The sequence below is a fragment of the Chinchilla lanigera genome, unplaced genomic scaffold, assembly GCF_000276665.1.
Source record: "Chinchilla lanigera isolate Chin_1 unplaced genomic scaffold, ChiLan1.0 scaffold00107, whole genome shotgun sequence".
Lineage (NCBI taxonomy): Eukaryota > Metazoa > Chordata > Mammalia > Rodentia > Chinchillidae > Chinchilla > Chinchilla lanigera.
This window is the reverse complement of record NW_004955508.1, coordinates 2541810-2564266: the sequence shown is the minus strand read 5'-3', so window position 1 is coordinate 2564266 and position 22457 is coordinate 2541810. Positions and strand designations below refer to the sequence as shown.

The 22457-nt window shown below is 40.4% G+C and overlaps 1 protein-coding gene and 1 long non-coding RNA gene across 4 annotated transcripts in view; both read right to left on the bottom strand.

The window, feature by feature from the left end:
* LOC102008965 overlaps positions 1 to 13883 on the bottom strand; it is a 93416-nt gene extending 79533 nt beyond the window's left edge. The window contains exon 1 of the long non-coding RNA XR_264386.2: positions 13789 to 13883. This is a non-coding gene — a long non-coding RNA (uncharacterized LOC102008965). The remainder of the gene's footprint in view (positions 1 to 13788) is intronic.
* Slc9a9 (solute carrier family 9, subfamily A (NHE9, cation proton antiporter 9), member 9) overlaps positions 1 to 22457 on the bottom strand; it is a 611715-nt gene that overhangs the window by 107526 nt on the left and 481732 nt on the right. For all 3 annotated transcript variants that reach the window (XM_005407730.2, XM_005407728.2, XM_005407729.2), the window contains one exon: positions 13893 to 13972. In XM_005407730.2, coding sequence (XP_005407787.1) covers positions 13893 to 13972 — 80 coding nt within the window. The remainder of the gene's footprint in view (positions 1 to 13892; positions 13973 to 22457) is intronic.

The window sequence follows — 22457 nt, the reverse complement described above, 5'->3', positions numbered from 1 at the left end:
AAAGGCTGAATGAGTTGCCTTTGCCTGGTAAAATAGTAAACCAAAAACAATCTCACATTCCTGGAGGGACTGCAGAAATTAGTGTCATTCTCAAGGACTTTAAAGATTCAAGGGAAGTGGTTCTCCATCTCCTTTTAATGCTCTCACTTGGTCCATGGAGATGAATGGGTCTTAGAGAATGGTGGTGGATTGCCATAAACTGAATCAAGTAGTGATTCCAATTGCAGCTGCTGTACTAGATGTGGTGTCCTTGATGGAGCAGATTAACACATCTCTTGGTACTTGGTATGCAGCTAGTGATTTGGCAAATGCCTTCTTCTCCATACCTATTGGTTAGATCCATCAGAAACAATTTACAAGTTGTTTTCAGCTGGTAAGGCTAGCAATACACCTTTACCTCAGGGTTATATTAACTCACCATCCCCATGTCACACCTTAGTTCACAAGGATCTTGATCACTGTTTTGGTTTGTGTCTGTGTGTCCCCCCAAAGCCTCATGTGGTCATGGGGCAGGCTTTTAGAGTTTGATTGATTATGGGAGTGAGAGCTACACTCACCCTGGGGTGGATAGTTTGCCTATGTAAGGGAGAGGAACAGGTTGCTTGCAGCCATTCCTCCTTTGTGTGCAAGACAGAATTTGGTACCAGAGGAGTGAGGTCGTTGCTGTGACTATACCTGACCATGTGGTTCAAGAGTCTTGGGAAATGGCTTGTGGGAAGAGTTTGGAAAGGTTCAGAGATGTCGCCTGAAAGAGTAGAGCTGGAACGCCTTCAGCCATTCTGTTTGGGAGATTCTGGTCAGGGTTCAGAATATCAGAAAGCTGATAGAAATCCTGCCAGTAAAGACCAGGTTCGGGAGGTTTCTATTGGGAAAAAGGGCTCCGTTGGTTGTTGGACTCCAGACAATGTGTGGTATGGCTTGGCACCAAGTTTGTCTGCATTTTGCTCATGTCCAGAAACTTTGCCTAAGACTGAGATTAAGGGCGGCAGCAGACTGATTAATCTGGCAAAAGAAATTTCAAGGCAGTCAGACATTGGGGAAGTGGTATGGCTATTGTTGGGGGCTTTTAGCCAGATTTATATTGAGAATCAAGAACAAAGAGCCCAGCAGGATGATTTAAAATGTTGTGAGTTTGGCCAGAAAGAAAGCTCCAGTAAAGCTGTGGACTGCAAAGGTAGAGCTGAGGAGATCTCCATTGTTGAGAAGGAGCAAGAAAACAAAAAAGATGGCCTGAGGGCATCACAAGAAGCAGCAAGTCTCCACCCTTTGCAGCCTCAAAACTGCAAAGGTGAAAGACCTTGCCTTAAGAAGAAAGCTGGTGAGCGCCATGTTCCAGAATGGTGGCAGCGGCTGCACCAGGTTCCAGAATGGGGCAGCATAGAGGATTTGTTCCTCAAAATTGGATTCAGAGTGCCCAGAAATCCAGGCACTCCACCCTTGTGGCCAAGAGAGAGGAAAACTTGGCTACTGCTCCAGGTGGCAGCAGACCTTGGCATCAGCCCCGTGGCCCTGGCTTTAGGTACATGGTGAATGCAAGAGTTCTGAGGTTAAAGAGGCTTCCACCCAGATTTCAGAAGGCCTGAGAAGCCAGGCAGTGTGCCCCTGAGAGGGCAGTGTGTGAGGCTGTGGGTGTGAAGCAAAAGGTGCCCTGGAGAACTCAGAAGTTTGGAAAAGCCAGGACCGTGGATCATCTAAGGAAAGCTGCAAGGAGGGAGCAAAGCAGGCCTAAGAGAGAAGCCGTGGAAGCTATAACCACTGGAAGTGCCATGGGGTGGACTCATGCAAACCCTTTGGAGCTCACAGTGTGCCACAAGTTGCTTCAGCTGCTGCATGTGGAATTACAGGACATAATGTTAGCCCTGCTGGATTTTGGACTTGCTTTGGTACCAATGCTCTGTGTCCCCCTGTTTGTACCTTTTGGAATGGTACTGCTTATTGTGTGCCACTGAACGCTGGAAGTGTTTAACTTTTCATTTGTACAGGGGCTCACAGCTGAGAGTTTGCCTTATATCTTGAAGGAGACTTGGGACTTGGATTCTTCAGCAATGCTGCAACTGTTAGGACTTTGGCAACTCTTGCAGATGGACTAAATGCTGTTTGTATAAAGGGATGGACAGGAGTCTTTGGGGGGCTAGGGGTGGAATTCTATGGTTTGTGTCTGGGTGTCCCCCCAAATCTTCATGCAGGGATGGGGCAGGCTTTTAGAGTTTGACTGATTATGGGTGTGAGAGCTACATCGCCCTGGGGTGGATAATTTGCATATGTAAGGGAGAGGAACAGGCTGCTTGGGGCCATTCCTCCCTTTTGAGCTTGTTGTTTTGGTGCTTTCTGCCGCCAGGAACTGTTGCCCTCTGCCATGTGCCACTCTGCCTTGTAACCTGCCAAGTATGGACTGAAACCTCCATAAACTGTAAGTGAAGTAAAGCTTTCCTTCCTTAATTTTCGGCATCAAGTATTTTGTCCCAGCAATGAGAGAAAAGTAACCAAGACAGTCACCTTTCTCTCCCACAAGATATCACACTGATCCATTACACTGATGACATTATGCTGACTGGGCCAAGTGAACAAATGGGAGAAACCACTCTGGATTTGTTAGTAAAACATTTGGGAACCAGAGAATGGGAAATAAATCCAACTAGAATTCAAAGTTCTTCTACTTCAGTAGAATGTCTAGGAGTCCAAGGGTGTGGGCCATGTAGAGATATTCTAAGTAAAGGATAAGTTGTTGTATCTGGCTCACCATACTACCAAAATGGAGGCACAATGCCTAGTGGACCTATTTGGGCAACACATTCCTCACTGAGGTGTTTTACTCCAGCCCGTTTACTGAGTAACTTGGAAAGCTGTTAGTTTTGAGGGTGTTTCACACAAGAAAAGGCTCTGTAACAGGTCCAGGCTGCTTTCTGGTACTCACTGCTTGCTGCTTTGCTGCCTTCTGCCTGCCTGCCACTCCATGGACTATTTCTGCACTGCAGTGACCTTCTGCCATTCCACCTTGCTGTGGGGCCAGCCAACTATGGACTGAAACTGTAAACTGGAATAAACCTTTCATTGTTTAACTTTGAGTGTTGAGCATTTTGTCTCAGCATCGACAAAAGTGACTAAGACAACTTTTGTCAGAAATTCTCCAGGTTCTGACTGTAGCTAACAAAATAACAAAAGATAAGCTGAAAGACTTTTCAGCTGGAGAACATTCTGATAGACACTGACCCTACTAAGTATACCACTGGATAATTTTCATTAGTGGAAATTTAAGATTCAAACTCTTCACGAAATGATACTTTATATTTTAACACATTGATACTTTGGAACATTCAGCATACATTGAGTCAAATGGGGGACATACTTGTCTTCATTTTTATTGACATAGAGAACTAGTAGGTGTTTTAGGAACTACTGTCCTGGGTCATTTTCAGTTTATTGTTCTCCCTGACACACCACCTTCCACCTGACTACTAATCCTCTTCCTTACAACGAACTGCATCGTAGATTCTGTGCTTAAAGTATTGCATTAGTCTTCTGCTGTCAAGAAATAAAGTCCATTTTTTAAACTTTGACACATGTGGTCTGTATGTATGATAACTATTTCATTCTCTACCAATTGCACTGAAACGCTCACCATTGTCCAAATCCCCGACTCCCTATCTGCTTTTGTCTGATCTGTTTTCACTGCCAGAGAATCTTTCACAACCTCAACCTTGCTTCTTAAGGATTCTGATTCTTTATCACTCATTTCCCATGTTCTATATGTGGCTTCCCCAACCCACAGAAGCTGTTTAGTTAACTATATCCCTCTCTGGCTTCCTTAACTCTCGCTCTGGTCTAAATGCTTGTATTCCCCAAATTCACACGTTGAAACCTAATCCTCAAGGTGATGGCATTAAGAGATGGAGGTCTTTGGAAGGTGGCTAGGTTTGGAGGGCTTTGCCTCATGGATGGAATCTGTGACCTTATAAAGAGGTCTGAGGGAGCTTGTGCACTCCTTCCACCTTGGGAGGATGAAGCACGAAGATGCCTCTGTGAACACTGCAGGAATCAGCCCACACCAGACACTGAACTTGCTGGCACCTTGATCTTGGGCTTCCCAGAGTCTAGAGGTAGGAGAAATAAATTTCTGTTCTTCATAAGTTCAAGGCATTTTGTTGTAATGACCTAAACAGACTAAGACAACCCTTTTTGCTCCTAAATTTATGATAGTTCTTAGTGCATTGGTGGCTTAGTGCACTGAGGTAGACATCCACCTCAGTGGGGTGCTAGCATTTGGAGGACAATCAACATTTCTTAGTTACCACTGTGGTTTCAGAAGAAGGTAGATATCTAATGTTTTTTCTAGGAAAAAAGTCATTAAAATGAAATTCATTTAAAGCAATTGAAGAAAATGTAAGTAAAATACTTTTCTGTGGGGGAAAATATTAAAACTAAACTCAATTCTGGAAGCATTAAGTGTGTAATTACCCGAAAAATAGCTGGTAGAAGAATGAATCAGATACAGTACGAGAAAGAAAGGAAACTTTAAAGAATGCTTTGGACTGTGACACATCACTCTATCTTTAGCCACCAAACAAAAATATAAAATACCAATGAGAAAGAATTCTGAGTACATTAAGCTTTGGGAAGAGGAGCTTTCTGCTTGTGGCAGGGGCTTAGCTACTGTCTCTAGAGACCTCCTCTTTTCTTTCTTCTAATTCTGCACCTTTCAGGCAGATTTATTCAGGCTCTCTTTCATCCATTCATGACACACATGTCATAGAATCTTCCCCTGAGTCTGCCCTCTGCTCAGAATACTTTCCCTCCCTTTTTATTATTTAATTTCATGTTATAAAGTCCCAGTTCCCCCACGGAGTCCTTCCCATGTGACTTTAGAATGGTATTTATTTTGCTGACAAACTCTTCTTCCATTAACCATTATCTTTTTGCCTGCTCTTATTTAGGAGGTGATTTGATGTACACTGAGAATATATCATCACCATCTACCCTGTGAAGTCAATCTTAATTAAGGCAGGGCCACACCAGCCTAACATGCTTTGTGTGGTGCCTACCACAGCCTCGAATGCAGACAAGTGCTGAATAACTGCAGTCAATGAGGTAGACCTAAGACTCTGCCGCACTGTCAGTGATAATATGGGCAGCCGGCAGTCAGAGGCCATGCTGATAATGTGTCTTTGGTAGCTCACGAATTTGTTGGCAGCCTGCAAATGCTTCAGTTGCTGCAGTTGCGAAGGTGTGACTAAGTAACAATTAAAGAAAATTTAAGTAAAAATTTTTTCCTATGAGGAAGAAATGTTAAAACTAAATTCAGTGCTGGCAACATTAACATAATACTTATTTGTAAGTCTTGCCATTTTTTCTTCTCATGTTGTTCTAATAAAGTGATTCAATACTGACCTAGAAATCTTCAGTAGAACATCATATTAGTAATGGCAAAACACCACAACTTTACCTGAAAGGTGGAATTGAAAGATTTCCTTTATCACAGGAAGGGACAAGAGGAGTAATTATCATCAAAGGTGTGTATGGCTTCCATTGTGTTAAAGAAAAATTGCTGCACTTCTCTATCAAGTCAAAATTGCTATGTGTGTATAATTTCTAGAAAAATAAGTGTGGGGTGATGGAAGACAACTGAGAAAAATCCTAAGTGAAACAACCGTATGTGCAGAACACAGGACACAAAAGAACACCTTAACACACTCGCTACAGCCATTTGCTGAAGATCATAACAGAGGAATTGTGTCTGACTTATAGCCTATGTCAAAGGTTTTGTTTACAGAGACTAAAGACTTTCTTATGGTATTAAAACACAGCTGTTGCAACTAAAAACTATTATCAGAATATAACAATGGAAATTTGATTTACTGACAGATAATATGTGACAATGAATATTAAATACATTACATGGTGCTTCTCATGTGAATCTCATTACATAGTAATGATAACACAACTGTTATTGAGCACTGTTCTAAGTGCTTTGTGTTGATTCATTTAATCATCAAAAGAAACCTCTGAAGTAGGGTCTTCTATTATCTCTCTTTTACAGATGAGAGACTGAGGCACACAAAAGATAAATAACTTTCCTAAAATGATGTAACTGTTAGTGGATAGACCGTACTACAAAACTATTAACTCCTGACCATAAATCAGCCTTTCTTCTATTTGATAAATACCAAAGTAGAATGTCCAACTGTGTCTTTCTTTATTCCATATTTTTTTTTCCTAAAAAGACATCTGTGACTCAGAAATTCAAAAGAGCTATAATGTCAGCTCTGTGAGAATTTGTCCATGGTTGTATTTCTAGTGTCCAGGACAGTGTCTGCCAGGCAAGCTCTCAATACACATGTGGAAATCGATGAATGAGTTAGGAAGGTTCAACATACTGTTTTGCATTAGGAAATACTCAATAGATTTTTTTGAGTTGGATTTAAAAGAATTTATCTTGTGACTCCCTTTCCTACAAAGGGAGGGGTTGCTTTCTGATTTCTTATTTGTGTAAATCTAGTTTTCATTTTGTCTGCTTAAAGCGAAGGTGAAATGTGAAAGAATTCTCATTTAACAGAAATATTACTCATTTTCATAGGAAAAAGGCAAAAATACGCAGCAATGCCAAAGTTTGCATAGAATCCTAGGATCACAGTAGAAAACTCGGTTATCATCTTGAGACATCACAACTTTTTATAATCGCAATGAAATCCAACCTGTTCAGAATACTTGCAGTCACTACTGGGTCTCCAGAAGAATTATATTCCGACTATGATGTATTGCAATGTGCTTACGCCACATAGTCTGGAGAAAACTGCACTATTTGAATGTTTTAAATGTTCCAATTCGGAGAAGCTAGTGAATGAGTTACAGTGAGCAGGAAGCTGCCTTAGTAAGTAGTCAACTTTTCACATCGATTCAGACACAACAAAAGATAGTATGCATTATTCCTATTATACAGAAGAAGATATCATGGAAGATCCATGTTATGACTTGAATGAAAGATAGCCCATCTTTCCAGGTACTGTTAAAATTCCCTGGCCTTCCTTTCCACCAAAAAGTCATGAGAAGAGGTGTCAAGGAAACTGGTGTTTTCTTCCAGGGAATTTTAATTTCACCTCATTTGGGATCTAATTCAAGGGATATCTTACAAGGTATTTATACAGCAGCACCTGTGAAGATGAGGATGACCAGAAGCCAATCTGGGGCCCCCAGTGGATGAACCAGAGGTGGGAGTGATAGCTGAACCGTTGCTGTGCAGTGCAGTGCAGTACTGGCTCTTCTAACCAGCTCCCTGGGGAAGGAGATAGAATGCATGTGCAGACTCTTGTGATAAGGAAGTTATTAGGGGATATATTGACACAGCGCCTTTAGGAAACTGCTTTTGTTTGTCCCAAATGTTTTGAAATTTTGGTGTTTTCTGAAGCCACTTGGGAGTTATCTGATTATATTTTGACAGTGAGGGCTACAAGTGATTTTGATTTATGGCTTTCTTAAAAAGTCTGCTCCCCTCCCCTTAATTCTGGTGATGTCAGTGTCTTCTACTGTTGTGATTTCAAAAGATTTTGGGGTCGTGACTCATTTCAATGAGGCAAAACCCAAGACATACCTATTTTGTTTGCTGCTAGGTCCTGGTACTTAGGATATTGCATGGTATACAGTAGGCTCATTGAAGTATGCATCAAACAAAGGATTACTTACATCCTTTGCTACCTCCCTTGTTTGCTAATGGAAGTAAAACTTGACTCATCCCCACACTGGTGAAGCTTTCAATGAATACCCATCTATCAGATTAAGAATCAATTACACACCAGGCACACTTGCAACAATAGCGTTGCACACCTATTGATGCTTCTGGCCTCAGTGGACAGACCACTGAAACCAGGACACTGGATTTCCCAGGTGGATGCAGTCACCTTCTGTTGGGTATAAGCTGCTCAAAGTGAAGGTGAAATGTGAAAGAATTCTCATTTAACAGAAATATTTCTTATTTTGTTGTGGGAAAAAGGCAAGCGTTACCTGAAAGATGGAATTGAAAGATTTCCTTTATCACTGGAAGAGACAAAAGGAGTCCCCTGGATGGCAAGCCCACCTGCAACTTCGGATGAGTCTTTCCTTTGGCCTCAGTTGCCTCATTTATCAAACAAGGATCACAGAGCTAACATTTCTTGCTCCTCTGAGAATTTTTCTTGTGAGGTAAACTTTGAGTCATTCACAAGGCCACCATACTACCCCAATAAATAATTCATGGCTGCTTCAACTAGTCAGAATAGGGAAAATCTGCAATGCAGTGATCATCATTTAAAATGGAAATTGCTGCTCGTAATATTCATACCTATGATTTAACATAAGCGTGACTGTGTGGGATATAATGAATTCTGTCAAGTTTTAGGAGAGAAAGTTATCTTTTTGTTAAGATTAAAATGACACTACATATAAATTCATTGTACACATGGTTCCTGGTATTGTTTTGGATAACCCTGATATTCATTTGTTTTCCTAGAATGGAGACCTAACCTGTCATACTTTGGTCCAGAGAGGAGTTTGATAACTGGCACTTTTCCTGCCAGACTTTTCAAAATGGAAAGTGATAGAGTCCCAGCATCCACACATCCTGCCCTGGGTCTTTAATTGTGTGGGTAACAGCTCAGCGGACTCGTAATTCCAAGCTGATGATGGGAAGGAAGCCTGAATCCATTCATGTATCTTTATATAATTCTGTTATTGTACGACTTGCCAATCCATTGTTATCTTGGAGTGTTCTTTACACTTGTGTAAAATGTTGGCAAGCACACAATAAATTCTAATTTTCAGTTGATGCCAGCATATGGGAAGTGCTAACAATGATTTTAGATTGCCCTTTTTATTTTGGAAAAGGTCGTTTTTATCCTGTGTCATTCACATTTGTAGGACTAATATGTACACATGCTTAAGGAGAGAGATGACAGATGATAGGATAGAAAGAGACGCTAGGAAGCGGATAGTGCAGCAGGACCATTAGTCACCTATGAATAAGGCAACACGCGATTCCCACACCGGCTGTAACATGAATCTAAGCAAACAATTTTATCGGATGTCTTAAAATATGAATAAGGAAGCATCAATTTCTGCTTCTAACCTTCTCATTATATGAGACTGTAGTGAGGACATAGTGATTATAGTGAAGATGATAAGGGTCTGTAAAATTTAGAGTTTGCTGCTAATAAAAATCATAATGACTGGTGACTTAAGATGTATTCAAAGTAATCCGCACAGAAAATAGCTTTTAAGCCGGAGCCAGGCTTCAACTAACCAGGTTAGTTGTACTAATAAAATTTAAGTTACTCAGTCTAATGTCTAGGTCACTTGTGTTTTCCTTTAAATTGTTTTTAATTGTAAAAAAACTTCATTTGCATTAAATTGATAAGTGTATTAGCATAATTGGAAACTTAGCCTTGGAATGTAGACTCCTAGAAGTGTTGTTTATCAAGTTTCCTACTAAATTACACCAACAAAATTCTGGGGTTTATTTTTTTCAAAAGATTCAGGAAAAATGACCATTTCCTTTCCCCTCCAGGGGTGAGTGGACCTAAGGTAAGCAGACCCAACCACAAGAAGGAAGTCGGTGCACACAACTGAGAGTGCCTGTCTCGGTCAGAGGGTGGAGTCTGGAGGAAAACACTCACTTTATCCACTTGGCCTTGCTCTGCTTTCAGATTCCCTTAGTTACCTTCCTGTAATTAATTGATTTTTCTTGCTACATCAATATTTGAAATGAAGGTGCCCTGGATAGAAAATATTGCTTGTTTGCTTACATGCCTGATTGACTTATTCATTCCACAAATATTTATTGAGTCTGCACTGCATGCCAGACACTATCCTGTGCCCTGAGGCTGTGCCAGTCAACAAACACAGACCCAACTTTCTGTCCCCAGAGAGCGTACAACCTGGTTAGAGGAGGCAATGAAAATCAAGCGCACACTGCCATGTGGTGGTAGGTGTCATAGCACAAAGATAGAGCTGGAAAAGACTGAGCTGGCACTCCTGTTAGAGCTGCTGATTTAAATATGGGGGTCACAAGGGTCTCACTGAGAAGCTCAATGAAAGGTGGAAGCAAAGGTATTGAATGTTAGAGAGAAAAGCCAGTGCAAAGCCCCAGATGCTGACATGGGTTTGGTGTGTCTGAGGAAGCCTGGGGTTCCGAGTACAGTGACAGGAGCACAAGCAGGACAGGAGGGACACTAAGGACCAGATTGTAACCTGAGCCTTTTCATGGCTGGGAAAAGACACTTCTTTCGTTTGGGAAATGGTGATTTAGGAGTCTGGTGTTAGGTTTATGCTTCTGCTTCCTTTGAATTTCGCTAGGATGTGTCTGTCACTAATGAGACTGAATGAACTTTCTTGGAGTTCTTCGGCACATTAACTTTTTTCCCTGAAGAGTTGAGGATTTGACTTGGAAACTTCGAGACTTCCCTAAAACGGTGCATTGTGGGAGATCCTTATTATTGCCCATATATTATCAACAGATGTTTGAAAGGTAAGCTCTGTACTATGTAATGTAAGTAATCACAGTTATTCACTGCTTTAAGGGCGACTTTATGCACATACTGAGAAGTGGGGTTTTACAGGTAGGAGAAGGTATTACGGACATAAAACTGTTAACGATAAAATGTACCTATGAGATTTGGAGTGAGATAGATATGGGCTTGAACCTCAATAGCTGTGGAAACTTAAAAAAATTTATTTACGTTATCTGGGAGTTTGTTTCCTTTATAACCAAAGAGGATGGTTATAAAAATTAAAAAAAAAAAAATGGATATAAGGATTACATGGAATACTGTGCCTGACAGGGCATTTGTTCCTCTTGCCTCCCCACTTCTCAATTTCTTTTCTGCACTGTATGATTCTGAATTGCTACCCACATCGAATCATAATGAAATCTTAATTAATCATCAATTTTGGCACTGTGGGTTTCTAACAGTGCTCCCCAACAGGGACCCAGGCTGCTGGGCAGAGGCTGAACCAATCCGTGGCCCATTTCTGCTGCATTTGCTCTCTGTATCTGCTTTCCCACCTCCTACAGAGCTGGGGAGGTGAAATAAAATGTTAAATGTAAAGCACCCAACATAGTGCTTGGCCCTTGTTAATCCTCACTGAATGTTTTTACGATTTCTTCTGCAGTTTTGGGAAAAATTTTCTGGGAATGTGTGCATGTGTGTGAATTACTTGTGCTATGAAAGATAAAATGGAACAAAACTATGTGATCAATAGTGGTTTTACTGATAACACTGGTGCAGTGCGAGGAGCTACCTTGGGGTCTGAATACTGGGCATCAGGTGAATTGAACTGGGTGCTGTGATAGCCAGTGGTATGTGTCAACTTGGGTGGACTACACAGTCATTTAACCAAACCCTGATTTAGGTGATGCTGTTAAAAGCATTTTGTAGATATGGTTAAAGCTGTGTTCAGTCGATTCTAAGTAAAGGAGAGTATCCTCATTAAAGCAGGTGGGCCTCACCCAATCAGTTGTATGACCTTGTGAGCAAAACTGAGGCCACACCACGGAAGAAGGGATTCAGCTTCAAGGTCGCAGAATCAGCTCCTGTCTGAGTTTCTAGTCTGTCCTTCAGACTCGGCACTTGCTCCCCTACCACCATTATACACATCCTACCGTTGAAATAAATCTATATGTGCACACATCTGCATATGCAAATTACTTCTGCTTGTTCTGGTTCTGTTCCTCTGGAGAACCTTCGCTGGTACAGGTGTGTCTGAGCGCTTATTTATTCCTCTTTTTTCTTTTGTTAACAATTCTTTATGATGCCTCATCTGCATAATATGCTTTTATGCAAATGAAACCTGAACAGCTCCATTTCTTTTAGATTTATGAAACTATCTTTTGGGTCCAGGTTAGACAATCTGATCCGCAGGTGGGATTCATCTCCACCCTGGCGAGGGCTGGTGTGGCCTAACCTATGAGGTTCACAGGGCACATCAGCTGGGCGCTAGGTGGACAACAGAATGAACATAAATACCAAATGGATGGTTTGTCTCCGAAAATAAGATATATCAAGAGGTCACAGAGTTGAATCTGGTTGGCTTGCTACTCTCTAGGTATAAATTTAGAGCATAAGTAGGACACAAAAACTCCATTGTCTGAGGGAAAATATATTTGTGCAATGATAGCTCTGCAATTTCTAGAATGAATGCACAGGAGGACAAATTACCACGAGGACAAACATTACAGAGAATATAAATCTGCTTTCATTTTTGCCAGCCTGTCCATAATTGTATGGAAATAAACCGCGGGTGAAAAGTGAGATAAAAACCATGACATCATCTGAATTAAGTGTCACTGTTCTGAGCTAAAAATTTGGGTGGGCTCCAACTTTCATTTTCTTCCCTCTGTATTAATTTTCTCACCTTTTTTTTTTTTCATTGTAAAGCTTTCCTCACAGTAACTTCAGAAGTGGGAAAAAAAAAAAAAACCCTCTCACTGCATTTCTGATTTATCATTTTCTTGCTGTACATGTCCTTGGGTATTTTTCAGATTCTTATAACTTCCAACAAGTGTGGTAATCAGATACTTATAAGCAATGATGGGGCAAATCTTATTTCTAGAAGAGCATCAACCAGGAGCATAAATCAGCAACAACATGCTAAGAACTACCTCCCCTGAGATGACTAGGAAGGCTTTGGATAGTGAGACACTGGCACTCCAAAGAGGCAGCCAGTGGCCAGGATGGAGAGTTTCTCAGGGGGTGGCTCTGTGTTCTGAGCGAGGCAAGCTATCTACCCACAACAACAGAGCCACCCCAAACCGGAAGTGCAACGTCAAAAACGCCCTACCCACCACAGCACCATTTGGTAACTCTTGAAATATTCCATTTTTCAGAACTGTCACATTGCTTTATTTTTTTGCCTTTCTGCAGTCTTCACTTGGCTTCTCTTTACTTCTTTCTTACTTTTTTGTGTTCTCCATAATCATTCTTTTCATTTGCTTTATTTTCATGTCTGAGGTGAGTTTCCCAAATTTCTTTTGCTTCTTCTCCTTTTCCCATTTTTGTCCCTTGCTTTTCACCAATTCTTTGAATTTCTTTCCCTTATTCCTAATTTTTCCTCCCCTACTGATTTGCTGTGGCTTTAATCGTTGCTTAGGGGCTTAAAATCATCCAGTGACTGACATTTTCTCATTGAAAGGAGAGGGATTTGTGACTGAAGAAAACTAGCTACAAAGACCCAACACATTCAATTTACAGTGCAGTTCTTTCCTTTTCTTCATGGAGCTTTGCCTGGGATTAGAGATGGCCTGCTTGCTGCCGCTCACAATGGCGAAGCACCTCAGGCCTGACTTCTCAGCCCTTCAAGTCACGTGACAAGTTGTGTCTGAGTTACTGTGTTTACACTGGTGGCTAGAACTTTAAAATTGTCTTTCACTGGAAAAAAGCTTAGTCAAGCCTGCCTGAAAAAACAAAAGTGCTATTTTATACTATGATGACCCAGACTTTTCTCAGCCCATCCATTCTTACCCTTACCCTCACCCCCTTATTTTTTATGGCTTGAAATGTAAGCTTCTGTGGGAAGAGTGCAGGGCCTTTGGGTTCCCCTGGCCGAAGGCTTGCTTAGCTCCACCAGAACTCTACAAAGAACAGTCAGATGGATCAACGCTTCAGGACTGTATGATCTTGTAGTTAGCATTAGAACATATCGTCGCAAAACACCAGATTTGACCCATAGATTTACATTACCTCTTTGTAACACCTAAATAGGGACTAGAAAATATTTTAATTTTACAAAATCATTCCTTTGATGAGTTTGGCTGTGAATTCACTTTACCTTTCTGTGTTTCCTGAGGACAGGAGCACACACCCCAGTGATGAAATGCTCAGAATAATTCTCTGTCATGCAGCAGGATCTGCGAGGACATAACCAAAGGATACTTGTGGTCAAAGCCATACCACATCCTGAAGAGCCGAGCGCTCTCTGCTTTGGTCACGTTTTTATCCAAGTTATTCACTTCCTGGAGAGAGACCATGGACAAAGGGTTGAATTAATAGTTAAACACATTTTGATATAAAAATACATGTTAAGTCAAATTATTATAGATAGCTAAGCTAGGTAGAAATATTACGGGCAGCCAGACAGGGCTGGGCCCTCAAAAGAAGTCAGTGAAGAAGATAAGAGCACATTACAACTATGACTGGATGTGCCTTTTTGAAGGCCAGGCCTCAAGATAAAAATGGAATGATTAGACCTACATACTTTTCCGAGGAGTAAACAATATGCTATACTCGATATGCTAAATAGGCATCAGTCATTTGGGTGAGTGACCAGGACCCCCTGACTCATCATTTCCAAAAAAGGTCTTTGTGCTTCCCATGCACACTTGCTATGTGACTTGCTTCCCCACTGGAGCAATACTACCTGACTATACTTGCAATCTTGTTGGTTGACCGTAATTTTGTCCCACATTATTCCCACCTCTTGATTTTGTACCCACCTTGTCATTTTGCTCTATAAAACTTCCTTGGTAAACTGGTGCCCATGGCAACCCGCTTTCTGGACCCCCTCTTGTTTCTCTCAGGAGCTGTCTTGCCCTCAATAAAATTTCCTACTCTTAACCTCTATTCCTGAGAATTCATTCTTTGATTTTGGGGAACACAAAGTTGGAATATAAGATATCTAGCAGGTTGGGAATTACATTTATTTTTCCTATACTATTTGGAACTCCTATATCAAAATTAGGTTTAACTACAATAAAAAATATCTTTCTGAGTACTATATAAGCATTGCCATCTAAATGGTGAAACAGTTGCCGAACAAATTAGCTCAAGGATCTTGCTGTGCGGAGGAGATTCTTTTGTCGTAATTCAAACATTTGCTTTCATTAATAATTTTATTGAATAGCTAAGAAATGCCACTTTTCACATCAATAGAAATGGTATTTCTGTCAGACTGATGTGGGAATTTTGCAATTTAATTCTGTAAAATTTGGATGACATTTATTTATGGATTAGTGAAAGGTCACAGAAATAATAACAGTCTAATAATTGTTATTCTAGTTCTCCCTCATTTTCTTTTGGATAGGGCTATGGTTGACTTTGGTATCTCTTTGCCTAGATTACGAAGAGTTTTCAAAGAGATATTCCTGATGGGAAGCCTGCAATGAGCAAATGTATCTCTCTCTCTCTCACACACACACACACACACACACACACACACACACAGGAGCCTTAAAAGGAAGGGGGAGGAGGAGGAATTAAAAACAAAGAGAGTAGAGAATTTAAATGTAAAAAAAGGAGAAAGAGGTGAATAATTATGGAGAGCGTTAGAGAGAAATGATAAAACAATTTGAAGTGTGGGACGAGTTTTCAGTAGCATTTTCTAACTTTCTGTGTCTTATTTTGCATATTAAGAAAAGTAAATTTCAGTCAACTCCAATCATAATTATCTCCATTGTGAAAAGCATTTACATCTTAATGTGGATTTTTGCTTTGTCTGAATCTACAGGGTTCATTCCTACATTACACCAGGAGCTTACAGTCCAGTGATAAAGGGAATATTCTGAGGCCATTGTAACACACAGAAAGCAATGTGAACCCACGGGCCACACCAAAGCCAGCCTTTGATAGGCCCAGGCTAGTTTGCTTTCATTTTATTTTACTTAGTTTTTTGTCCTTTCTCAGTTTGTCCCATTCCTGGTCAACAATAAATGATTGGACACAAAGGGGTGCATTTTTCTCTCTGAAACATTCATACTGGACAGATGTTGCAGTTCCAACTTCCACAAATAACATGAGAATACAAGAAGGTAAACTGTGGCTCATATTTACTCATTTGTCTTGTGTCTAAAATGATTTGGGTAGAAACGCACAAAAAATTAAAGTCCAAACTTTTCATTGCCCTTCTCATTGGCTAAGCCCTCTGGTTTTCAAAGTTTACAATTTTTCAAATGGTATTCCTCTGTATGCCACTGTATCCCAGATGGTATGGGTGGGAATTCTGGGCTAATCATTCAGGAAGGATGTGTCAGGCAAGGTGAATAGAGAGTCTTTAATTTATACTCAAGCACTGAAAAATCTCAAGAAGGAAGAGTTTCTCAAACTCACTTTATCATAAAACTCATTACCCATTTCCAATCCTCACTGTGGGACCCCAATTATTTTTTCACATTAGGATATTACGGTTGCACAGATCTTTCTTTTGAGATAGAGCTGCAGTGCTATGCCTTGCTATCTAAAGTTAAAATTTATTCATTTCCTCTAAACAAGGAAAACAGGATATCTGGTTTAATTTCCACCCTTCCCTCCACATTTCTCTATTTCTACCCCATCAAATGTGTCAGATTTGCAAAAAATTACTGCTGCACCTAGTATTTTCTTCATCATTTTGCAACATACACAAGTCATTTCTGAGCCCTCATCGCCAGCTGCAGGTTGAGGTTCAGCTGGCCGACGAGACTGCTCCTGTTGGCTCTGGGCCCATAGTAAGAACTCTCCTTTCCCCTTTCACCACCCCTTTCTTTTAATATCAAAAGGGACTTATAGACATCGTCCATCAACAGGCATAGGTGAGTTTTGACAGCTAATAATATCTACAGAGGACAAGACAGTTATAGGATAAAATGGATAGAAAGAAGGGCTAGAAAATGCCTTTTAGATTGTGTTTTTAAGTAAAGGTAGGTGGTATAGAGGGGAGCTCTACTGGCTGGGGACCAGGATTCCAGCACATACGCTGGAATCCAGCTGAGTGATGTTTGCCAAAGTGACAGCCCTCAGCTATTGAATGCCCATTAACTGCCAGGCAGCATACTAGTCACATTATCGAGTCATTAATTTTTTTTCAGTCATTATTTTTCAATTATCACCACAATCCATCAAGGCAGGTTGCTTTATACCTATTTTGTACATGAGGACCTACAAAGGTGCAGAGAAGAGAAGAAGCAAGCTCAAAGTCCTATAGCTAGAAAGCAGCTTAGCTGAAGTTTGAGTGTGGGATGGCTGGACTTCAAAGAGGACAGTTTTTTTTTGTTTTTTGTTTTTTCTCTGGTACCGGGAACCGAACTCACGACCTTGCGCTTGCCAGGCAGGCGCTTTGCCGCTGAGCTAAATCCCCAGCCCCTAAGAGGACAGTTTTTTATGCAGTGTCTCACTCAGTTTTTAAACTTTGAAAAAAAACTGATGTTCTATAGAAAATTTATTGGGCCGCAGTTGTCTTGTCTATAAAATGAACTGAAGAAATTGGAGTGGCTGGTTTGTAAAGGCTTAAAATCATATGGAAAATACTATATTTTTTATTAATGACAACAACAATCAGTACTTCTTGAACACTTACAATATGCTAGACACTATTCTAAGTGTTTTGTATATTGACTTTTGTCTTAGTTACTTTTCTCATTGTTGAGATGAAATAGCTGACACCCAAAATTAAAGGAGGAAAGGTTTATTTGGCTTACAGTTTGTGGAGGTTTCAGTTGATACTTGACTGGCTCCAAAGCAGGGTGGCATAGCAGAGGAGAAACAGTTCATGGTGGGTAACAGGTAACAAAGCAGTGAAGAAGTAAAGCAGCAGCAGCAGTCTGCCTCTCCCTTTTATCCCTTCCAGGATACCTGCCCTGTGGGTGGTTCCTCCTACCACCAGAGTGAGACTTTCCATTACCCAATCCAGAACTATGCCCAACCAATCAGTGGACTAATTCTGTAACCACACACTCTTAATACCAGCATCACACACTTAATCTCAGCACCACACATCCTAGATCCAGCCACCTCTGAAAAGCCCCACTGAAGACCACATTAAGCTTTGCGGGGGACATCTAGACATAAGCTATAACAACTATTTATATTTTTATAAAAATTTGATAAAGTGTACCTTATGAAAATCCCTAATTTATAGGTGAAGAAACCTGGGCAGCTGGAGAATTTAGAGGTGGCCAAGGACATTGGAAGTTCTTCCATAGCCAAGGTTCTTCTCCTCTCAATGGACTTCCAGGCTGTAAGTGGTGACCAAACTAGGGCAAAAGTGTATCTAAGCGGGGAGAGCTGGTTAGGATTCTGGTGTGCTCATGGACACTGAGATTGCACAGCTACACATTCCCCCAAACATGGTGAAACTACGTACATCCCCTGAGCTTGCTGATGGTTTTAAAGATATCCCCACAGAAACTTAACTTCAGTTTTAGGAATCCTAGAATTCCATTTTAAGGGTCTCCTAAGGTCTTCCAACTCCCCCGTTTCCTTCTCCTTTTTGTTTCCTGGGGGAAGCACATCAGAACTTAAAAAGTACTCCAAAAGAGCTTATATTCTATTCATGCAAAACTTCCAGATCTTTGTTGTTGCTGTTGCCAGCTAATGAAAGTAACACACATTGAGTGGTATTTTGGAAATATGTTACCATATGTAATCTTTTTCTAAAAAAAACTTTATTTTACTTGGGTGACTGGAGAAGTTATTCACTTCACTGCCTTGTACAGCAATAAACTGGGTTCCAATTAGAAGCACAACTTTGTGAAATATATTTTCTTAAGTGGGGGAAATTCCACTGATGACCCAGCACTGACTTTTCTGCTGATTCTAGTTAAAATTTTCAGTGTATATCTTAAATATCTGTTGGCCCAGTTCTGGATCCATTCATTTATTTCACTGAAGTTATTGATGACTTAATAACTTGGTTATGAAAGGCCATCAATAAATGAGTAGAAATAAATGAGTTAGTCTGGTGTGTGCTCTGCTTGTGCATTGGGGGTTGAAGATAAATGGGCAGAGGGAAGGCCAGCCTTTGCAGTCACCCTGGCACAGGGAAGGTATCTGGTGAGGCAGCAAAGACAGCCAGCCCCTGGGAGGTTCCAGGTGGGCAGAGGGCAGGAGGTGGAGTCAGTCTATCTGGATTATCTTGAAGTAGGGATCATCCCACACCTCAAGGACAATGGATGTGAACAGTCATCAGAAATAGAATCTGGAACTTGGTGGTATTTTTCTCCATCATCCTTAACAACACTTCCTCTCTCTCAAAGTATTCAGAACAGGTGTAGTATACACACTGGAGTAAGCACAGGATCTAGAAACTGAAGGCCATGATTTGACTTATTACCACTTAATAATAATAGCACACTTGCTACCTCAGCCACACATTTTACAGCTGTAGATGGGAACTGGAGATTCAGGTTTGTTGAATCTCAACTTTTGTCTTGATACTTCTAAGCAGCAGAGTGTTTGATGTAGGCTGAACTTCTGGATCCTTTGCTATCCTCTTTTGGGAACATTTAAAAATGACTGGGACATTTGATGTTTTTGTTTTTTCTCCCTCAAGTAAGGGACTAGACCAGAGATTAGGAAATGATTGACCATCAAAGAGTGGATAGTTTTCTTTTGAGTGACCGCCTCATACTTAGAGAAGAGGAATTGTGATGGAATTCCATTTTTGGCTTATTTGAACCCCTGAGAGAGGAAAACAAAAGGCTCTGGCTAGCAGCCTGTGAAAACCAGACACTGAAGGAAGGAGGGATTGTTTGCTGCATTAACTTTAATGGAAAAGAATTAAGCAAGTATAAATACATTCCTCTGTCAGTATTCAAATATGAGGTCCCTGCTAAGTGAACTGGATGAACTCTGCTCTGGGATAATCATATGGGACTGCTCTTAAATTCAGGGGGATTCAATAGATTGAATGTGAGAGAGAGGATTTTACTTTTTTATTTCTTAAGACTTCATATTTAATATTAATGCTAGTGGAAGTTGAGTGGAATGATAACAAAGACAAATAATTATCATAACAAACCTGGGGAGCTTCTTATGGGTTCCCAAGTACTTTTTCAGTTTGGATATATGAATGGAATTTGCAGTACTTTCATCTTACCATCTCCTTCCAATTTGGAGTGTGCTTATGGAATAATTTCAAGTTTATTGCCTTGACTTCCAATTACCAAGAAAATAATCATATCTTATGTTCCAGAAGAGAAAGATTTCTGGATTCTGAAGAGGGACTATAGTGAAATTGAAGGTCAAATAGGAAAATTTAAAAATTTACACTTTAAATGGTAAACCATTGGTTCTTAGTCTCCACATAAAAATCACCTTACGCAAAAACATGAGAGACATAACTAGCCAAAGACAAATAAAACTATAAGGTCATGGAGAGATGTAACATGTTTCTAAATACTTTGCATATAGCTATTCTGGGAGACATTTTAAAGTGATTGGTCTGTTTGATATCTTCCTTTTCCCTTTTGAGTTGATCAGAAATTAAGAAATGACAGGGCACAATGGGACATGGGTAGTTTTCTTTTTGTTACTAGAAGAGTTAGGCTTTTGTTCTAGCTACAGAGAAAAAGCCTGGTAAGAATAACTTGGCTTAAATAGACCTATGTTATTTCAGGGGGAAATAATTTGTTTAATTTGGGAAAATATAGTATAATATTATGGTAGCTTTAAATATATATTAATTATGTTTTCCATCTCTGGGATAAAATATCTGACATACCAAAATTAAAAGAGGAAGCGAGTATTTTGGTACATGGTTTCAGAGAGTTCAGTCCATGACCAGCTGGCTTCAAGGCAAAAATGGTATGAAGGAAGGGCCTGGAAGAGAAAAGCTCTTCAATGTATATGGTAGCCAGGAGGATAGAAAGGGGAATAGGAGGGATATGAGAGAGAAGGAGAGAGAGAGAGAAAGAAAGAGAGAGAGAAGGAGAGAGAGAGAAAGAGAGAGAGACCAAGAGAAAGAGACTGAGAGAGAGAAAGAAAAGAAGAAGAACAACAATGAAGAGGAAGAGGAGGGCAGGAAGACAAGAAGAAGAAGAATAAGGAGGCAGAGAAGAGAAGAAGAGGAGGAGGAGGAAGAAGAAGATGAAAAAGAAGGAGGAGGAAGAGAAGAAGTGCAAGTGGAAGAAGAGCAACAGCAATAACAACAACAATGAGGAGGAGCAGGAAGAGAAGAAAGAAGAACAAGAAAGAGGAGAGGAGAAGAGAAGAAGAAGAAAGAGAAGAAGAAGGAGAAAAAAGAGTAATAGGATGGAGAGGAGTAGGAGAGGGGAAAAGAGTAGAAAAGAGGAAGGAAAAGAGAGAGGGAGGCTGGTTGGGACAATAACACACCCTTCCACGTCATGCATCCAGTGACCCACCTCCTCTTAGCATTTCCTACTTCCTAACAGCACATTCAGCTATGAAAACACCAATGGATGAATCCACAGATGGGTACAGTGCCCTCATGATCACCTTCCAAAATCTCTACCTCTTAATATGTAAGACTTTTGGGGGGACATCTTAGATCTAAATTATAACAAAATCTATATCTACAAATTCTTTAATTTTCCTCTCTTTAAACAATGAAGGCCAATTTCCTCCTTATTAAGTGTGGGTTGTACTTAATGAGTCATTTCTAAAAAATAAAATATGGTAGAAATGATAGTATGTCATATCCAAGATTAGGTCATAATAAGGCCATGTGCGTATCTCCTTGCTGTGCTCAGGATCACTTGCTCTGAGGGAAGGTGGATGTCATGTTGTGAGGACATGCAAGCAGCTCTGTGGAGGGAGCTGTGTGTTTCCACTGAGTTTTCCCACGGATGGCAAGGAACTGAGTCTTCCTACCCATATGAAAGTGAATTTTCTGGTCCCATTTGAGTCTTCCAATGACTGTGACTCTAGCTGACATCTTGATCGAAATCTCTTAGTAGACACTGAGTCAGAAGCACTGCACTAAGTTGCTTTCAAATTCTTGGTCTACAAAAAAAACCCTGAGGTAATAAATGTTTATGTTTTAAACAACTGTGCAGCAATAGCAAATGAATATAGCTATATACTGCAATTATGAGTTTTATACATAAAAGGTATTAGAATAAGAATTATGAAAATGTAATAAAATGGATGATGCCTACATTTGCATAACTTATGGTAGTTTACAAAGCATTTCTGTCAGGCAACTTATTTGTGGTGTAGAAGGCTTAAAGGTATATGGAAAACTAATTCTGGTCCAATCTGCCCATGTTACAGACTAGAAATTAAGAATGAAGACAAAACATGCACACACACACACACTTACACACAGGTACATGAATGCCTTAACGGTAAATGCACCAAGAATAATGGGATTTTGGCTCAGGGTAGCCTCTAAACCCTCCTGGAATACATAAGTATCACAAGTAGTAAAAAGTCTTGGATTTAAATGTGCATTTCCATTGGGCAATATTCTGCATGTATCTGAAACCAAACCAAAATGAAACAATGTTCTCCTCACACAACCCTATTTCAGAATCATGTTCAAAATACCTCATTGCTGTCCATGATAAAGGCTGGTATCATAAACATAACAGGATTCAGTCACTGAATAGCAGGCAGCAAAGGGCTATGATCCTGAAGGTAGGGGCCAGGGGAGGTGAAACCTGTATGCTCCTTCACTTTCTGCTTGGAGGTCCTTTCCCATTTGAAGTGCAAGGAAGTAGAGTACAAGCAGAGAAGAGCATCTTGCTGAGTTGAGGAACTAGAGATGAGAATTTAGATATTGCTGAA